The 18,697-nt window shown below is 38.4% G+C and overlaps 1 protein-coding gene across 12 annotated transcripts in view; it reads right to left on the minus strand.

Moving 5' to 3' along the window:
* EXOC1 (exocyst complex component 1) overlaps nucleotides 1-18,546 on the minus strand; it is a 71,666-nt gene extending 53,120 nt beyond the window's left edge. For 5 of the 12 annotated variants that reach the window (XM_053577664.1, XM_053577673.1, XM_053577671.1 and 2 more), the window contains exons 1-3: nucleotides 18,370-18,544; nucleotides 12,320-12,453; nucleotides 2,958-3,088 (exon numbers count right to left, since the gene is read on the minus strand). In XM_053577664.1, coding sequence (XP_053433639.1) covers nucleotides 2,958-3,088; nucleotides 12,320-12,443 — 255 coding nt within the window. In that variant the 5' untranslated portion in view covers nucleotides 12,444-12,453; nucleotides 18,370-18,544. Of the gene's footprint in view, nucleotides 1-2,957; nucleotides 3,089-12,319; nucleotides 12,457-18,369 lie in introns of those variants that run through there. The other 7 variants (XM_053577665.1, XM_053577663.1, XM_053577670.1 and 4 more) reach the window with 5 other exon arrangements.
* Between the last annotated feature and the right edge of the window lie 151 nt (nucleotides 18,547-18,697).

Here is an 18,697-nt window from a genome sequence, read left to right on the forward strand (position 1 = left end):
GGTGACGGGTTCAAACCCGGCCCCCGCCAAACTGCAACCAAAAAATAGCCGGATGTTGTGGTGGGTGCCTGTAGTCCCAGCTACTCGGGAGAATCGCTTAAGCCCAGGAGTTGGAGGTTGCTGTGAGCTATGTGAGGCCACGGCACTCTACCGAGGGCCATAAAAGTGAGACCCTGCCTCTACAAAAAAAAAAAAAAATTAGCTGGGCATGGTAGTACATACTTGTAGTCCCAGCTACTCAGGAGGCTGACGTAAGAGGATCATTTGAGCTCAGAGGTTGGCAGGTGCAATGGGTTACGTGACCACTGCACTCCAGCCTGGTTGACAGAGGGAGACTCGGTCTCAATAAAAAAAAAAAAAAAAGTCAGCTAAGTGACCTGAAGAGTTCAGAGAACTCAATTTATACATCAACTAAGTGACCTGAAGAGTTCAGAGAACTCAATTTATACAAAAACTTTGCTTATCACCCAAAAAATCTAGATGAAAACAACATACTACTATGGTCCTTTTCTTCCTGTGCCCTCCAATCTATGAGTAGAATGGCTTTGTGGCTCAGCTTCCTCATCAGTAAGATGACAAGGAACGCTGGTTTTAACATGGACCTAATTTTTCTTTTCAAATTGCCTACAGAATTTTAGAAATCACACCTTTTCTTTGATAACGTGCTATTAACTCATAACTGTGATTTGCTACTAACTCCTTAACAAAGGCTTTATCTTCTAATCATAACGTATGAGAAAAAAATATAATCTACACCCTGGCATACTTTCTAAGAATAAACGGGGTGAAAAGAAGGGAATGCTTCTAATTGTTTTCTATTTTGATAATATAGAATGATTAAAGGCAGTTCAAAAGTCAAAGATACTGGTAGGGCCTTAAAGTTCTTTCAAGTGACAAAGAAGTTCGACCATTCTCAGAGAATTACACCATGCTTTCTACGTGTCGCTTAAGTCATGTTATAGGAGTTAATTCCAGCCCAGGCTAATATTTCCAACCTTCAAATGTAGAACTACTTAACTATTACATATAAAAGAAAAACTTATGGATGTACACTTTTCTTCATATTCAAGGAATTACAAAGTAGGCTCAAATGTTCTTAATATTCCACAAATAGAGGGATAATAACATATTTGATTCATTTAAAGAGTTATTTAGAGGGAACAAAATATAAACTAAAGGTAAGGGAATCAGACTTTTACTGTGAGGAATTGGAACACTGTAGGGATCAGGACTTAACCTTTGGTACAACAATCATATTACAGTAGCATGGAACTTCTAATTAGTTCCATTTATGGCTTAATAAACAGAATCGAAACATCAAAAAATTAAAAACGTGCATTTACAATGAAAAGGTAATTACATTATTACTTATAAAAATGATCTAAGAGTATTGGCAGCTAATATGAAACTTGATGGGAAATGTTATCTTCCTGGGAGTATTTCCCATAATGCCATCAAAGATGCTGAGTGCTCCAGTGGCAACACTTACACAAATCAATGTGTGATACTAAATGGCTAATGTTAGGCTATATATAAAAATTTTATGTTTTATATCCATATATAGTATACACACACCAAGTTGCCTACATAAAATAAAAAAAAAATCTATTAACCAGGTTGGCAATGAGGCATCAGCTGTGAGAATGCATCAAATAAGCATTCACCAACATTAGTGAATTATGCAAGTAAACAGGGTTGTGAAGTGCAAAACTACTGAAGAGAAAAAGGATTTTTTTTTATAAAGATGCATTTTTTTTAAAAGCCCTTACAAGTATTTTCTGTTAAACAGAAAACTACCCCAAAAGTCTCCACCCTTGATCCCTCCCATGGTAACAGAATTCAGGAGAAGTATGCCTAAAATACTTAAAGAAAACGTGTTATCTGCGTTTGGAAGAAATCTGAATTGTACAGTTACGCAGGGCTCTCCAACACTTTTTGCTGCTTTTTGGGCACCTGTTATTTTATCTAGATTTCTGATCCTCAGTGTTTTGTATAAAAATAAGAATAAACCCAGAATTTTATCACATTGCTTTACAAAGGTAGCCTTTTTACTTCTTTGTGCCCTTTTAATAAATGTGTAGGACTGTAGATGTAAGTCAAAGTGTGCCTATAGTTTCATTAGTGTATAAGTCTTGCTATTAATCCTATCAACAGTACAGTGGTGTGGGGATTCCCTAGTACTCTGGAGGGGCCAGAGGGATAGGGTCATAGGGGAGGAAGAGGAGGTAACATCTAATTTAATAAAAGAAGGTTTACTTTATTTCCTTGAAAGAGAGAATCACTGTGAAAAGCCTTGAACCGTCAGAAAAACCAACGAACCTTTAATGTGATTATCACATTATTCAACTTTCTTGGAATTTGAATGTGGCTTAAATATAAGGCACAAGGTTTATATTCTTATAAGTTTTATTCTTTAATTTCCTTAAAATAAGGTTTATAATCCACTATCACTTTCTTTACTTGAACCACAAACAAAGCCAAGGCTTTAAGAGGCCATTTTGGCTGCCTCAGGTGGTGATTCTACTAAGGAAAACTCACTATGGTTATATTATACATGATTCTGATTAAAAAAAAATTAATTCACATACCCCTTTAAAATCCATCCCAACTTATGGATTTTATATGAAACATACTTAACCTAAATACATAAACGTACAGAGTATGTTATTTTGTTCATATTCAAGGTTATTTTGTTCTAGTTTATGTAGCTTGTGCATAAACATAACTATAGCTTAAAAAAAGCAAAAACAATAAAATAAACATACATATGTATTTATTTTTAGTAATCCAAGAGTTGTGGGTACAAGATTTGGAGGTTATATAATACCTTTTAGACTAATTCTTCGTTAACTGGTAGACCAGCAGTCACAAAACAAGTTTAGATCATCTTAAAATTAAAAAAATAATAAAATGAAAGACACCTTCTAAATACAGGTCAAAGAACGAAGAAAACATACTTTGATGGCATCTTTGGCGTCTACCACAGCGAGGTCTCGAAGGGCCCATGCGACCTGCCTTTTGTAGCAATCGCCCTTGTCAGACTTCTTGACTTTGACCACCTTCACCTGCACCGGGCGCTCAGTCGTCACTGCCGAGTGAAATACGTACTCATTCATTCTTCATTCACTCATTGCAAATATACTTCTCACGTCCTAGATCCTTTAACTGCTAAGACTGAGGAACATACAGAACCCTAACAGATGCAGCTAAGTCACACCAGATGGTCTAAGGCAGGTTCCTTGAGAAATAAAGCTTCAGACCAGTTTTAAAGGAAGAATCTGAGGTAAAATCTGAAGAACTGACATATGTAAAATCCGACAGGCTTGACAGAGCATTAATACATTTCAAAGAACAACAATAAACAGCTCAATACCCAACATAGATATCACATGTAGTAAAGTGGATGGAAATAAAGTTACTAAGAAAGAACAAGGTCATATGATAAAGGGGGGCTATTAAAGGATCTTAATTAAGGAAATGACATGCTCTAATTTCCAGTTTCTAAAAATTAATCTACCAGCAAAATAGAGGGAGAACCACAGCAAATGCTAGTTCATTTTTCAAAGTGGTTTTTTTTTAAAAAATTCTCTAAAAAATATAATTTGTCAAAACTGATTCAAGAAACAGAAAATTCTATAACAATTAAAGAAATTACATTGGTAAGTAAAAATCTTCCCTTACCACCTCCCCCCCAAAAAACTAGTTCAACACAATTTTACTGGTATCATTTGCCAGGCTTTCAAGAAATGAATCATTCCAAACACACACAACTATTCCAGTGTATAGAAAATAGAGGAATGGGGATCAGGCAAGGTGGCTCATGCCTGTAATCTGGGAGACCGAGATGGGTGGATTGCCTGAGCTCACAGGTTTAAGACCAGCCTGAGCTAGAGTGAGACCCCATCTTTAAAAATAGCTGGGCGTTGTGGCGGGCACCTGTAGTCCCAGCTATCTGGGAGGCTGAGGTAAGAGAATCGCTTGAACCCAAGAGCTGGAGGTTGCTGTGAGCTATGATACCATGGCATTCTACCAAGGACAACATGATGAGACTCTGTCTCAAAAAAAAAAAAAGAAAGAAAGAAAGAAAATGGAGGAATGCTCCCTATTTTATAACTATGGTTATAAAGCCAGGCAAAGATAGCATAAACAGAAAATTACAGAATCATGTAACTAATGAATACAGACACAACATCTCAACAAATGTAGTACTGCATTGGCAAACCAAGGATATATACAAAAGATAAATTCTCCATTTCACCAAATCTAAGATGCACTTTTTATCTCCACATTTAAAAATCTCTGAAATCAGGGTTAAGTCTTAACAATCAATGCAATAACATAGCATTTTTTTGTAGTAGCTAAAATTATAATATATGGTATAATCAATGGCATACTTTATTCTAAGAAGAAAATTTATCAGTTGAAAAAACCAAGTACAATTACTAACCACACTAACAAATTAAAGGAGAAAATTATACGATAACCTCAATGATATGAAAATACTTGACAGGCCAGGTGCGGTGGCTCACTCCTATAATCCTAACACTAGGGGAGGCCGAGAATTCACTCAGGTGAATTGCCTGAGTTCAGGAGTCTGAGAGCAGCCTGAGCAAGAGTGAAACCCATCTCTACTAAAAATGGCAAAACCTAGCCAGGCACCTGAAGTCCCACATCGGGAGACTGAGGCAAGAGGTTCCCTTGAGCCCAGGACCTTGAGGTTGCTATGAGCTGTGCTTACATCATAGCACTCTACCCAGAGTGACAGAGTGAGACTCTGCCTCAAAAAAAAAAAAAAAAGGCACTTGATAAAACTCGACATCTATTCATGATTAAAAGAAAGAAAAAATGTGTATGAAGCCAGAATAGAAACTAGCCAACTAAAGCAGCAAAAATAAATTAAAAAATACAAAGATGGTAAAGTTAAGCAAGTTTAGCAAGACTGACATCCAGATTAAAAAAAAAAAAAAAAAAAATTACATTTTAGGATTCTAACAACAAATGATTTAAAAAATGTATTAATGTTAATAAAGGCTATTACGTATGATTATACCAAACAATCTAAGAATAAATAAATATCTAGGAATAAATGCAACAACATATGTTTAAAAACTTTGGAGAAAACGGTGAACCTTATAGGATGGCACATGAAGATTCAATTTCATAAAAATGCAAGTTCCCTCCAAATTGAACGCTAAGTAAAACAATTCCAATCAAAATCCCAATATCGGAAACTTGATAAGATGATCCAAAAATTCAGGTGAAAGAGTAAAAAACAAAAACAAAATATAAGAGAAAACCAAGAAACAGACACACTCAATGAACAGCAAAATCACAAAGCATTTAGAAGATAATTCAGGAGAATATTTTTATGACTGCATAAAAGATACATGGGAAGGATAGCTAAGACACCAAAAGGGGAAGCGATAAAAGATCAAACTAATTAATTCTATTGAATTAAAATTACAATTTTCGTTAAAAGCCATCATAAAAAGTAAAAAGGCAAGCCATAAACCAGGGTGCATACAACCAACAAAAGATTACTCAAAAAACTTGTACAAATCAGTAAAAGGATAATCAAAACAGTTTTTCAAAAAAGCAAAAAAGGTTTAAATTGGTAAATTTAAGGAAACTAAATGACTAAGAAATTCATGAAAAGATACCCAACCTTATTATTAACCAGGGAAATGCGATTTAAAACCACAATGAGCTATTATTTCACTCCGATCAAACTGGCAATAATTAACAGTCTCCCAAACCAAGTGTTGGGAAGATTAGATGCTATAAAAAAGAAAAACTGAAACAAAACAAAACAAGTACCCCTAGGGTGTATGGAAACCAAAACACATACCTAGAACAACTACTTTTGAAAATAGCATTAGAGGAGGCGGAGCAAGATGGCAGCCGAGTAACAGCTTCCTTGCATCTGGGCACCGTTTGAGTCTGGGGAGATAGGAATCCAGGCATCTCTGGCTGGTGGGATCTGCCTATCATCACCCCTGAGAGGATACAGGGAGTAGGCGAGAGACTTCTGGACCTCAAGAGGAGGACTAAAACAGTGGAAAACCAGCAAGTGGTCGCGTGTGTTCAATCCGTCTAAACCCGCCCGCAACTTCCACAGGCACGAGAAGTTAAAGAGCAAGAGGAAGTGAAAGGAAAATTAGGGCAAGGAAACAGATAAAAGAAATCACTCATGAGGAAGAATCAGCAGAAAACTCCAGGCAACATGAAGAACCAGTCCAGAACAACCCTGCCAAGGGACCATGAGGTACCTACTGCGGAGGATTCCACCTATACAGAAATGTTAGGAATGACAGAAAGGGAATTTAGAATACACATGTTGAAAACAATGAAAGAAATGATGGAAACAATGAAGGAAACTGCTAATAAAGTGGAAATTAACCAAAAGGAAATTCAAAAACAGAATCAAATAAGAGATGAACGATATGAAGAATATAAAAAGGATATAGCAGAGCTGAAGGAAATGAAACAGTCAATCAGGGAACTTAAAGACGCAATGGAAAGTATCAGCAACAGGTTAGACCATGCAGAAGAAAGAATTTCAGAGGTAGAAGACAAAGTTTTTGAGATAACTCAGATAGTAAAAGAGGCAGAAAAGAAGAGAGAGAAAGCAGAACGTTCCCTGTCAGAATTATGGGACTTTATGAAGCGTTCCAACATACGAGTTATAGGAATTCCAGAAGGGGAAGAAGAATGCCCCAGAGGAATGGAAGCCATAGTAGAGAATATTATAAAAGAAAATTTCCCAAATATCACCAAAGATTCTGACACACTGCTCTCAGAGGGCTATCGGACCCAGGTCGCCTCAACTCTAACCGAGCTTCTCCAAGACACATTGTGATGAACCTGTCCAAAGTCAAGACAAAAGAAAAGATTCTGCAAGCTGCCAGGAGTAAGCGCCAGTTGACCTACAGGGGTAAATCCATCAGAGTGACCGCAGACTTCTCTAATGAAACTTTCCAAGCAAGAAGACAATGGTCATCTACCTTTAATCTACTTAAACAGAACAATTTCCAGCCCAGAATTCTGTACCCTGCTAAGCTAAGCTTCAAAATTGACGGAGAAATCAAATCATTTATGGATATACAAACATTGAGGAAATTCGCCACAAGACCAGCTCTACAGGAAATACTTCAACCTGTTCTGCACACTGACCACCACAATGGATCAGCAGCAAAGTAAGAACTCAGAAATTAAAGGACAGAACCTAACCTCCACACTGATGCAAAAGATAAAACTAAGCAATGGCCTCTCACAAAATAAGACAAATAGAATACTACCACACTTATCAATTATCTCAATAAATGTTAATGGCTTGAATTCCCCACTGAAGAGACATAGATTGGCTGACTGGATTAAAAAACACAAGCCATCTATTTGCTGTCTGCAAGAAACACACCTGGCTTCAAAAGACAAATTAAAGCTCCGAGTCAAGGGTTGGAAGACAATTTTTCAGGCAAATGGAATTCAGAAGAAAAGAGAAGTTGCAATCTTATTTTCAGATACATGTGGATTTAAAGCAACTAAAGTCCAAAAAGACAAAGATGGTCACTTTATATTGGTCAAGGGAAAAATACAACAAGAAGACATTTCCATTCTAAATATCTATGCACCCAATTTAAATGCTCCCAGATTCTTGAAACAGACCTTACTCAGTCTGAGCAATATGATATCTGATAATACCATAATAACAGGGGACCTTAACACTCCTCTTACAGAGCTGGACAGATCCTCTAAACAGAAATTAAGCAAGGATATAAGAGATTTAAATCAGACCCTAGAACAACTGTGCTTGATAGATGCATATAGAACACTCCATCCCAAAGATAAAGAATATACATTCTTCTCATCACCCCATGGAACATTCTCCAAAATTGATCATATCCTGGGACACAAAACAAATATCAACAGAATCAAAAGAATTGAAATTTTACCTTGTATCTTCTCAGACCATAAGGCACTAAAGGTGGAACTCAACTCTAACAAAAATGCTCGACCCCACCCAAAGGCATGGAAATTAAACAATCTTCTGTTGAATAACAGATGGGTGCAGGAAGAAATAAAACAGGAAATCATTAACTTCCTTCAGCATAACAACAATGAAGACACAAGCTACCAAAACCTGTGGGATACTGCAAAAGCAGTTTTGAGAGGAAAATTCATCGCTTTAGATGCCTACATTCGAAAAACAGAAAGAGAGCGCATCAACAATCTCACAAGAGATCTTATGGAATTGGAAAAAGGAGAACAATCTAAGCCTAAACTCAGTAGAAGAAAAGAAATATCCAAAATCAAATCAGAGATCGATGAAATTGAAAACAAAAGAATCATTCAGAAAATTAATGAAACAAGGAGTTGGTTTTTTGAAAAAATAAATAAAATAGATAAACCATTGGCCAGATTAACGAGGAATCGAAAAGTAAAATCTCTAGTAACCTCAATCAGAAATGATAAAGGGGAAATAACAACTGATCCCACAGAGATACCAGAGATCACCTCTGAATACTACCAGAAACTCTATGCCCAGAAATTTGACATGTGAAAGAAATGGATCAATATTTGGAATCACACCCTCTCCCTAGACTCAGCCATGAAGAAACAGACCTCCTGAACAGACCAATTTCAAGCACTGAGATCGAAGAAACAATAAAAAATCTTCCAACCAAAAAATGCCCTGGTCCAGATGGCTTCACACCAGAATTCTATCAAACCTTCAAGGAAGAGCTTATTCCTGTACTGCAGAAATTATTCCAAAAAACTGAGGAAGAAGGAATCTTCCCCAACACATTCTATGAAGCAAACATCAGCCTGATACCAAAACCAGGAAAAGACCCAAACAAAAAGGAGAATTTCAGACCAATCTCACTCATGAATATAGACGCAAAAATTCTCAACAAAATCCTAGCCAATAGATTACAGCTTATCATCAAAAAAGTCATTCATCATGATCAAGTAGGCTTCATCCCAGGGATGCAAGGCTGGTTTAACATACGCAAGTCTATAAACGTTATCCACCATATTAACAGAGGCAAAAATAAAGATCAATAGATGCAGAAAAAGCATTTGATAAAATCCAGCATCCTTTTCTAATTAGAACACTGAAGAGTATAGGCATAGGTGGCACATTTCTAAAACTGATTGAAGCTATCTATGACAAACCCACAGCCAATATTTTACTGAATGGAGTAAAACTGAAAGCTTTTCCTCTTAGAACTGGAACCAGACAAGGTTGTCCTCTGTCACCTTTACTATTCAACGTAGTGCTGGAAGTTCTAGCCAATACAATTAGGCAAGACAAGGAAATAAAGGGAATCCAAATGGGAGCAGAGGAGGTCAAACTCTCCCTCTTTGCTGACGATGTGATCTTATACTTAGAGAACCCCAAAGACTCAACCACAAGACTCCTAGAAGTCATCAAAAAATACAGTAATGTTTCAGGATATAAAATCAATGTCCACAAGTTAGTAGCCTTTGTGTACACCAATAACAGTCAAGATGAGAAGCTAATTAAGGGCACAACTCCCTTCACCATAGTTTCAAAGAAAATGAAATACCTAGGAGTATACCTAAAGAAGGAGGTGAAGGACCTCTATAAAGAAAACTATGAAATCCTCAGAAAGGAAATAGCAGAGGATATTAACAAATGGAAGAACATACCATGCTCATGGATTGGAAGAATCAACATTGTTAAAATGTCTATACTTTCCAAAGCAATCTACTTATTCAATGCCATTCCTATCAAAATACCAACATCGTACTTTCAAGATTTGGAAAAAATGATTCTGTATTTTGTATGGAACCGGAAAAAACCCCGTATAGCTAAGGCAGTTCTCTGTAACAAAAATAAAGCTGGGGGCATCAGCATACCAGATTTTAGTCTGTACTACAAAGCCATAGTGCTCAAGACAGCATGGTACTGGCACAAAAACAGAGACATAGACACTTGGAACCGAATTGAAAACCAAGAAATGAAACTAACATTTTACAACCACCTAATCTTTGATAAACCAAACAAGAACATACCTTGGGGGAAAGACTCCCTATTCAATAAATGAAGTTGGGAGAACTGGATGTCTACATGTAAAAGACCGAAACTGGACCCACACCTTTCCCCACTCACAAAAATTGATTCAAGATGGATAAAGGACTTAAATTTAAGGCATGAAACAATAAAAATCCTCCAAGAAAGCATAGGAAAAACACTGGAAGATATTGGCCTGGGGAAAGACTTCATGAAGAAGACTTCCATGGCAACTGCAACAACAAAAATAAACAAATGGGACTTCATTAAACTGAAAAGCTTCTGTACAGCTAAGGAGACAATAACCAAAGCAAAGAGACAACCTACACAATGGGAAAGGATATTTGCCTATTTTCAATCAGACAAAAGCTTGATAACTAGGATCTATAGAGAACTCAAATTAATCCACATGAAAAAAGCCAACAATCCCTTATATCAATGGGCAAGAGACATGAATAGAACTTTCTCTAAAGACGACAGATAAATGGCTAACAAACACATGAAAAAATGTTCCTCATCTCTATATATTAGAGAAATGCAAATCAAAACAACCCTGAGATATCATCTAAGGGTTGAGAACGGCCCACATCACAAAATCTCAAAACTGCAGATGCTGGCGTGGATGTGGAGAGAAGGGAACACTTTTACATTGCTGATGGGACTGCAAACTAGTACAACCTTTCTGGAAGGAAGTATGGAGAAACCTCAAAGCACTCAAGCTAGACCTCCCATTTGATCCTGCAATCCCATTACTGGGCATCTACCCAGAAGGAAAGAAATCCTTTTATCATAAGGACACTTGTACTAGACTGTTTATCGCAGCTCAATTTACAATCGCCAAAATGTGGAAACAGCCTAAATGCCCACCAACCCAGGAATGGATTCACAAGCTGTGGTATATGTATACCATGGAATACTATTCAGCCATTAAAAAAAATGGAGACTTTACATCCTTCGTATTAACCTGGATGGACGTGGAAGACATTATTCTTAGTAAAGCATCACAAGAATGGAGAAGCATGAATCCTATGTACTCAATTTTGATATGAGGACAATTAATGACAATTATGGTTATGGGGGGGAAACAGAAAGAGGGAAGGAGGGAGGTGGGTGGGGCCTTGGTGTGTGTTACACTTTATGGGGGCAAGACATGATTGCAAGAGGGACTTTACCTAACAATTGCAATCAGTGTAACCTGGCTTATTGTCCCCCCAATGAATCCCCAACAATAAAAAGAAAATAGTATTAGAGTGGAAATGATCATTCACATACCTATGACTCAACCACTCCACACCCAGGGTCTACCTTAGCAAATTCCTGCCTGTGTTCACAAGTTCACAACGTTCTCCAATAGCAAAACCTGGAAACAAGGCTGATGTTCATCACTAGAGAGCTGGTAAGTAAACTGTGGTGCACTCAAACCATAGAATACTAGATACTACATAGCAATGTATACGAAAGAACAAAAATAAAACTCATGAATGTAAACGCATCCCAAGTAGCTGAAATACTTTTATAAAATCTCTATTTTAGGGGTGGCGCCTGTGGCTCAAAGGGAAAGGGTGCCAGTCCCATATGCTGGAGGTGGTGGCTTCAAACCCAGCCTCGGCCAAAAAAAAAAAACACTACAAAAAAAAAAAGAAATCTCTATTTTATTCATATGCATATTTGTGTGTATATATTACTATTTTCTTTTCTTTTTTTTGAGACAGAGTGTCACTCTGTCATCCAGGTTAGAGTGCCATGGCCTCAGCCTAGCTCACAGGAACCTCAAACTCCTGAGCTCAAGTGATCTTCCTGCTCAGCATATCCAAGTAGATGGAAAAAGTCACAAATGAATACAAGCACCATGATTCAGTTTATGTGAAATCAAAGGCATGCAAAACTAAACAAGACGTTTGAAATTACAAATGTATGTAGTGATATGATAAGGAAAAGCAAGGAAATAGTAAACCAAAATTCTGGATACCAATCACCTCTTAATGGGGGGCAGGGAAGGAACGTAATCAAAGAAGGGCATAAGGGAGACCTCAAAGGCAACAGAACATTCTTTTTACACCACAGTGAGTACCCAAGTATGTTTAGTCTTTATACCTATATATGTTACAGAAAAAATTTTGTATCTATTCAGTATTTAATAAAAACAACTAAAAAATGAATTTTTTGACCCAACAATCTTTCCAATTATAGAGACAATGAGAATATTTAAAACAAAAAAGAAACGTCCTCTAAGGAATAAAAGAATACCAAACAAGTACTTTTTCTTACTGAATACCCCACCTGTGGCACACAAAAAGCAGTTCTTTTTCTTTTTGCCTGCTTTGCAGACATTCACAATGCTTAGCAGACGTTCGTCATTTGGTGTAAAAATGTCTCTTTGTAAAGCATGTTTGATTGCTGTCATCTTTTCTCAGCTGCAAAAAATTAGAATATAGATATTAAGTTCTTTCTCAAAATCATCCCACCTTATACTATTCTATTTATGATTTTAAAAGATCTTATTTTGATGATTTAATACATTAATACACCTGTATCATAAAAACATAAAGCTGTAAATTAGGAAATTAGAAAACCAGTGTTATCAAACTCTGAAATATTTGGAAGTGCTCACCAAGTACTATTAACACACAAGATTTAAGGAAAAAAATATATAAAACCTATATTCAGTCCTTAAAATATAGTCTCTATTATAACTCAACAACAGAAAAAATGACCTAATTGAAAACTAAATGAAAAATATGAATAGATTTCCTCCAAAGACATACAAATGGCCACAAGCATGTGAAAAAATGTTCAACATCATCAGTCATCAGGGAGCTGCAAAGCAAAACAGCAATGAGATGCCTGCCACTTTATACTCACCAGAATGGCTAAAATCAAAAAGACAAAAAATGACAAGTGTGCTGAAGATATGGAGAAAATGGAGCTCTCATATAATCCTTGCAGGATTATAAAATGGTACAGCTACTTTGGAAAACAGTTTGGTGGTTTTGTAAAAAGTTAAACATCAGGTTATCATATGACCCAGAAATTCCACTCCTGAGAGAACTGAAAACATATGTCCACACAAAAACCTGCACATCAATGTTCACAGCAGCATTATTTGCAATAGCCAAAGAGTAGAAACAGCCCAAAAGTCCATCAGCTGGTAGATAAGCAAAATGTGACGTATCCACACAGTGGAATATTATTCAGCAAACAAAAAGGGCAAAAAGAAAAAAAAAGGAAATTAAGTACTGGCACATACACAACACTGAGTAATCTTGAAAACATTATACTAAGTGAAAAGGGCCTGATACAAAAGGTCACATATTTTGTGATTCGATTTATATGTCCAGAATGGGAAAATCCATGGACAGAAAGATTAATAGATGCCAGGGGCTGGAGGGAAAAGAGAAATGCCTGCTAATGGGTATAGAGTTTCTTTTGAGTGTTACAGAATATTCCTGAACTAGAAAGTAATAGTGGTTGTACAATCTTGTGAATATACTAAAAATTATACAATTATACAATAGTATAATTTCAATTATATAATTGAAAAGGGTGAATTTTCCTTTTCTTCATCTAACTCAGTGTCTTTCAAACATCAACATAAGTTGAAGTACTTTTTTAAAATCTCTATTTTATTCATATACATATTTGTGTGTACATATTACTAATTTCCTTTTTTTTTAGACAGAGTGTCACTATGTCACCCAGGTTAGAGTGCCATGGCCTCAGCCTAGCTCACAGGAACCTCAAACTCCTTAGCTCAAGTGATCTTCCTGCCTCAGCACTCCAAGTAGCTGGGACTATATGCGTACACCATCATCCTTGGCTAATTTTTCTATTTTTAGTAGAGACAGAATTTTGCTCTTGCTCAAACTGGTCTTGAACTCCTAAGCTCAAGAGATCCTCCTGCCTTGGCCTCCCAGCATCTTAGGATTATAGGTGTGAGCCACCACACGCAGGCCTATTTGACCATTTAAAATTGGCCACATATTACTATTTTCCAATGCACACGCATAGTATTTCATACATGTAAGCTTGCCTAGGTCACTACCTCCTAAAATAATGTTTCTTTCTATGGGAAATGAAAAAATCACAAGTTTTAAATAAATTATTTACAAGGCATTTTTATAACAGAATGACCTTTGTAAGCTAGGCTATTTCTATATTTTACTCAATCTGTGAAACTTCTATCTCTGCTCCAACTCCCAAAATTGCTTTTCTCATAAAAATCACATCTTCCTACTGCCACCCTTCTTCCATCTCATCTGTCTTCTGATACCACCCTCCTTATTCTTTTTAAATTTTTTATTAAATCATAACTGTATACATTTATGGGGTACAATGTGATGACTTGATAAACAATGTGGAATGCTTAAGTCAAACCGATTAACATAACCACCCACTCACTTATTTTTTGTAGTAAGACATTTATAATTTACTCTTAGTTGTTCTGAAATGTACCCTTGCATTGTAGTTTGCTGGCAACTTCCTATTCTCTTAATCTATCTCACTTCTCCAAGCCTTACTTTTTCCCCAGCCCAGCCTGGAGGCAGAGCTTATTTCCCTATACCCACAGTATCCCCTTCAATAATTTTACCACGGTTGGAGCAGATCATCTGTTTTTCTTTAAAATCAATCTCCATAAACTGTATTTTTTCTCCACTTCTCATGGGCTACCAGATGCCACTATAAAAAGCAACATACCAGGGCGGCGCCTGTGGCTCAGTTGGTAGGGCGCCGGCCCCATATACCGAGGGTAGTGGGTTCAAGCCCGGCCCCGGCCAAACTGCAACCAAAAAATAGCTGGGCGTTGTGGTGGGCGCCTGTAGTCCCAGCTACTCGGGAGGCTGAGGCAAGAGAATCGTTTGAGCCCAGGAGTTGGAGGTTGCTGTGAGCTGTGTGAGGCACTCTACCGAGGGCCGTAAAGTGAGACTCTGTCTCTACAAAAAAAAAAAAAAAAAAAGAGCAACATACCCAGCCTGGCACAGTGGCTCATGCCTGTAACTGTAGCTCTTTGGGAGGCTGAGGTAGGTGTTACCACTTGAGCTCAGGAGTTCTAGACCAGCCTAACCAAGAGAGAGACCCTGTCTCTACTAATAATAGAAAAACTAGCTGGGCGTTGTAATCTCAGCTTCTGGCAGAGGCAAGGGGATCTCTTGAGCCCAAAGGTTTGAGGTTGCTGTGAGCTATGATGATTCCGTGGCATTCTACCCAAGGCGAAAGAGTACAACTCTGTCTAAAAAAAAAAAAAAAAACCCATGCTCACTGCTTGCATTAAAAATATCTAAATCCAGCCAAAGCTGGACTTTCAACAATTCTTTAATATGACTATTGTTGCAAATCCTTTTTACTCTTTCAGACCTCAACTCTAGTGTCAGCCTCCTCGCTCTCTGCAAATGACTTCACCCTCTACCTTGCAGAAAATATAGAAGCCATGAAGTACAACTCTCCCCAATTGCTCCATTTCTCGATAGCTTCACCATCCTAACCCCCATTTGACCTATAATAAAGTGACCATATTGTTAATCCCTTAATATGTTCTAGGCCTGCATGGGTCTAACCTGTGGCCTACGGGCTGCATTCTGATTTGGTGAGGACCTTTTTTGCTCATCTATGGTGCTAGATATCACAAAAAGCATGCACAGACCCTTTTTTCCGTTTTTTGCTAATTAGTGTTTGTGTATTTAATTTGTGCCACCAGATAACTCTTATTCTTCCAAAGTGTGGCTAACGGAAAAAGCGGTTGGACATTCCAGTATCTAGGGCCTTGACATTATATTAAGGCTCTATTCCATCTTAGGCTCAAAACTCACTGGACACTGGCCAGTTTACTTTTCTATCTCTGGGCTTTTGTCCATGTAATTTCCTTTTCCTGTAATTATTTTCCCTGGGAAATTCCAACTCATCTCTCGAATCATGCTAAAATTTTGCCTCTTCTGTAAAGTAGTCCCTCCTTCCCCACCCATGTACGAAGAATAATTTATTTTCTACTCCTCTAGCATTTCCGATCCACTCTGATAACAAAGCACTTAAGAATTGTATTCTCTAGCTAGTCATACTCTATCCCCCATTAAAAGTACTTCTTTGTAAGCAAGGGCCATACCTTAATCATCTGTGTATTCCTAGAACTTGGCAAAGTAGGCATTTAATAAATGCTTAAGTTAATTAACATGACAGTACCAAATAACAGCTACAGCTCCTCCAAGATTCCCCCTTTCCACCTTTCACATTGGTAAGCAAATGTCCATGTTCAAAATCTATCATTTTTGATTCCCTCCTCCATCACCAACATGAAATCTACCATATTCTGTGATTTCCCCCATCTATATATAATTTATACCTTTCTTTCTTTTCCCACTGCCAACACACTAACCCTGGTTCATATCAACTTTATTTAACACTACACCATTTGCTTATCTCCTGTAAGCTTCCAAGATCCAGAACAACAACCAAATAATCTTAAAACAGTTTCCATTACATCAAGACCTCACTCAACATTCCCCTCACATTCCCAAGTATTATACAAACTTTCCACTCCAAGTACTCTCTTCATTTGGGACTTTAAATCTTTCCTTAGGCACTTTCCCTGCAAGGAATATTATCTCCTCCCAATCCAAAACTTAGTCACACTTCATGTTTTACATTAAGTTGATTCAATAGAGATCCAGGGTGGGTTTGCTAAGTTCCCATCTAATGGGTAGAGTGTACTGGTAAATGGGGGTACTTCCTTGGTGAAGGTTGCAATTACAACCTTGTATTTCACAAACAATGTAACCTAATCATATGTATCCTCATATTAATCCAAAATTAAAAAAAAAATACTCATGGAACAGCAAATACATTAATATATAGATACAGACATAGTTAGATATAATTCTACATTTAAACTTATGAAGCAGAAATGCAAAAAAAATCAAAGAAAAAATGAGATAAAGGAGCAAATATAATATTTTTTTAAAAAACCTTAATCCAAATTGATCTCTCCTCTAAATTTCTACAGCACATATTACACTTATTAAACCAGTCAAACAATTGATATATAACTGACTTATCAGACTGTTAACTCCTGGATATCAAGAACTCTCTTAAAAGAGAACGAGAAGCCTGGACAATATGGTGAGACCCATCTCTACATAAATAAAGTTAAAAAAAAATTAGCTGGGAGTGGGTGGCATATGGCTGCAGTTCTAGCTGCTAAGGAAGCTGAGGCAGAAGGATGGCTTGAGCCTAGGAGCTGGAGGGTGCAGTGAGCTGCGACTCTGCCATTATACTCCAACCTGGGTGGCAGAGAACCTCTCCCTAAAAAAAAAAAAAAAAAGAGAGAGAGAGACAGAGAGAAAGAAAGTAGAAAGAACGGAGAGGGATGCTCGCTCTATCATCATTTGTGCCCTTAGTAGGTACTTAATACTTCTTGAGGTAACCTGAACTGAATGGTTAAGAACAGATCAAACGCATGACTAATAGTGTCCAACGTTCACCACACAGCCCCTCTCTGGTCAAAAGCAAAGACTGAGTGCACAGTAGGTGGTAAAACTGATGATGGACACATCAGAAATAATGAAAAGCAGCATGTGTCCCTCCACTCATTCAGCAAATACCCACGTCTGACAAGTGCAGGGCAACGTTATAGGGAACTGTGGTGAACATAACACAAGACGGCCTGGGTTTCCACGGCACCCACGTTCTACGAATCGAGTGATTAAGTATCCAGTCTTTACAGTACTCTTCTGTTAATCAGTGAATAAATCAGTCACTAGAGGTTCTCTAAAATTATTTTCCATGTCTAAGAACCCACGTCTAACCATGTTCCAAAGGCAGCCAGCCACTGCTTACTCTCTTGGTTCTTGCTTCCCTAAACTCAGTTTTGACCCTTACAGGGCGTGACGAGGAGCGAGTCGCAGCGCGCCTGCGGGTCCGGCCCACAGCTGTTGCGACATCCCAACACCTGGAGCTTTGTTGTCTAGAAAAGGAAACTGCACGAACGTAGAGACATGCACTTAAGAAATTTAGGAAAATACTGGATTTGGACAAATGGGAAGGCACTGTCACTCTCTCCTCTCCTGGTCCACACCAAAGAGCATACGACCAGTCTTGGGATAAAAACGAAATCTCTTTCCGATGGGCGGAACCGTACAGAGACGTGCGAACACGACCACTCCCAACTGCGTATGCTCCCCATGCCCCCAGGACAACAGGGGTGGAGGATGCTCCGCCAGCATGTAGCCCTTAACCCGGAAGGCCAGGGGAGCTTGGCCACCGGGACCCTGCAGCCTCCACAGACGCGGCGCCAGCTTGGCCGCAGTTGCCGCCGCTACCGGGCGGCGCGACCGAAGGCTTACCGCAAGGCCGGACCGAGCCCCACTCTGCCGAGGAAGGTCCTCTAAGACGGAGACGGCCACGGCCCGGGCGGCCGCTGCGCTCAGATTCGCCCCTTAATAAGGAGATGAACGAGAAGCTGCCGTCCCCCCACCACTTCCCATATGCGAGCACGTGACAAGCTCTACGCCGGAAGATGACCGGGTAGAGTAGCAAGCGTGGCGCCAGAAAAAAGGAAGCGGCAATAGACGCAGTGGGCGGGGCGGGGGCGGGCCCGCGATGGGCGTGGCCAGGAAAGGAAGGCGAGCCTCAGTGCAGGGCGTATCAAGAACAGGCAGGGGCGGGGCCTCT

The sequence above is a fragment of the Nycticebus coucang genome, chromosome 23, assembly GCF_027406575.1.
Source record: "Nycticebus coucang isolate mNycCou1 chromosome 23, mNycCou1.pri, whole genome shotgun sequence".
In the NCBI taxonomy this organism is placed as follows: Eukaryota; Metazoa; Chordata; class Mammalia; order Primates; family Lorisidae; genus Nycticebus; species Nycticebus coucang.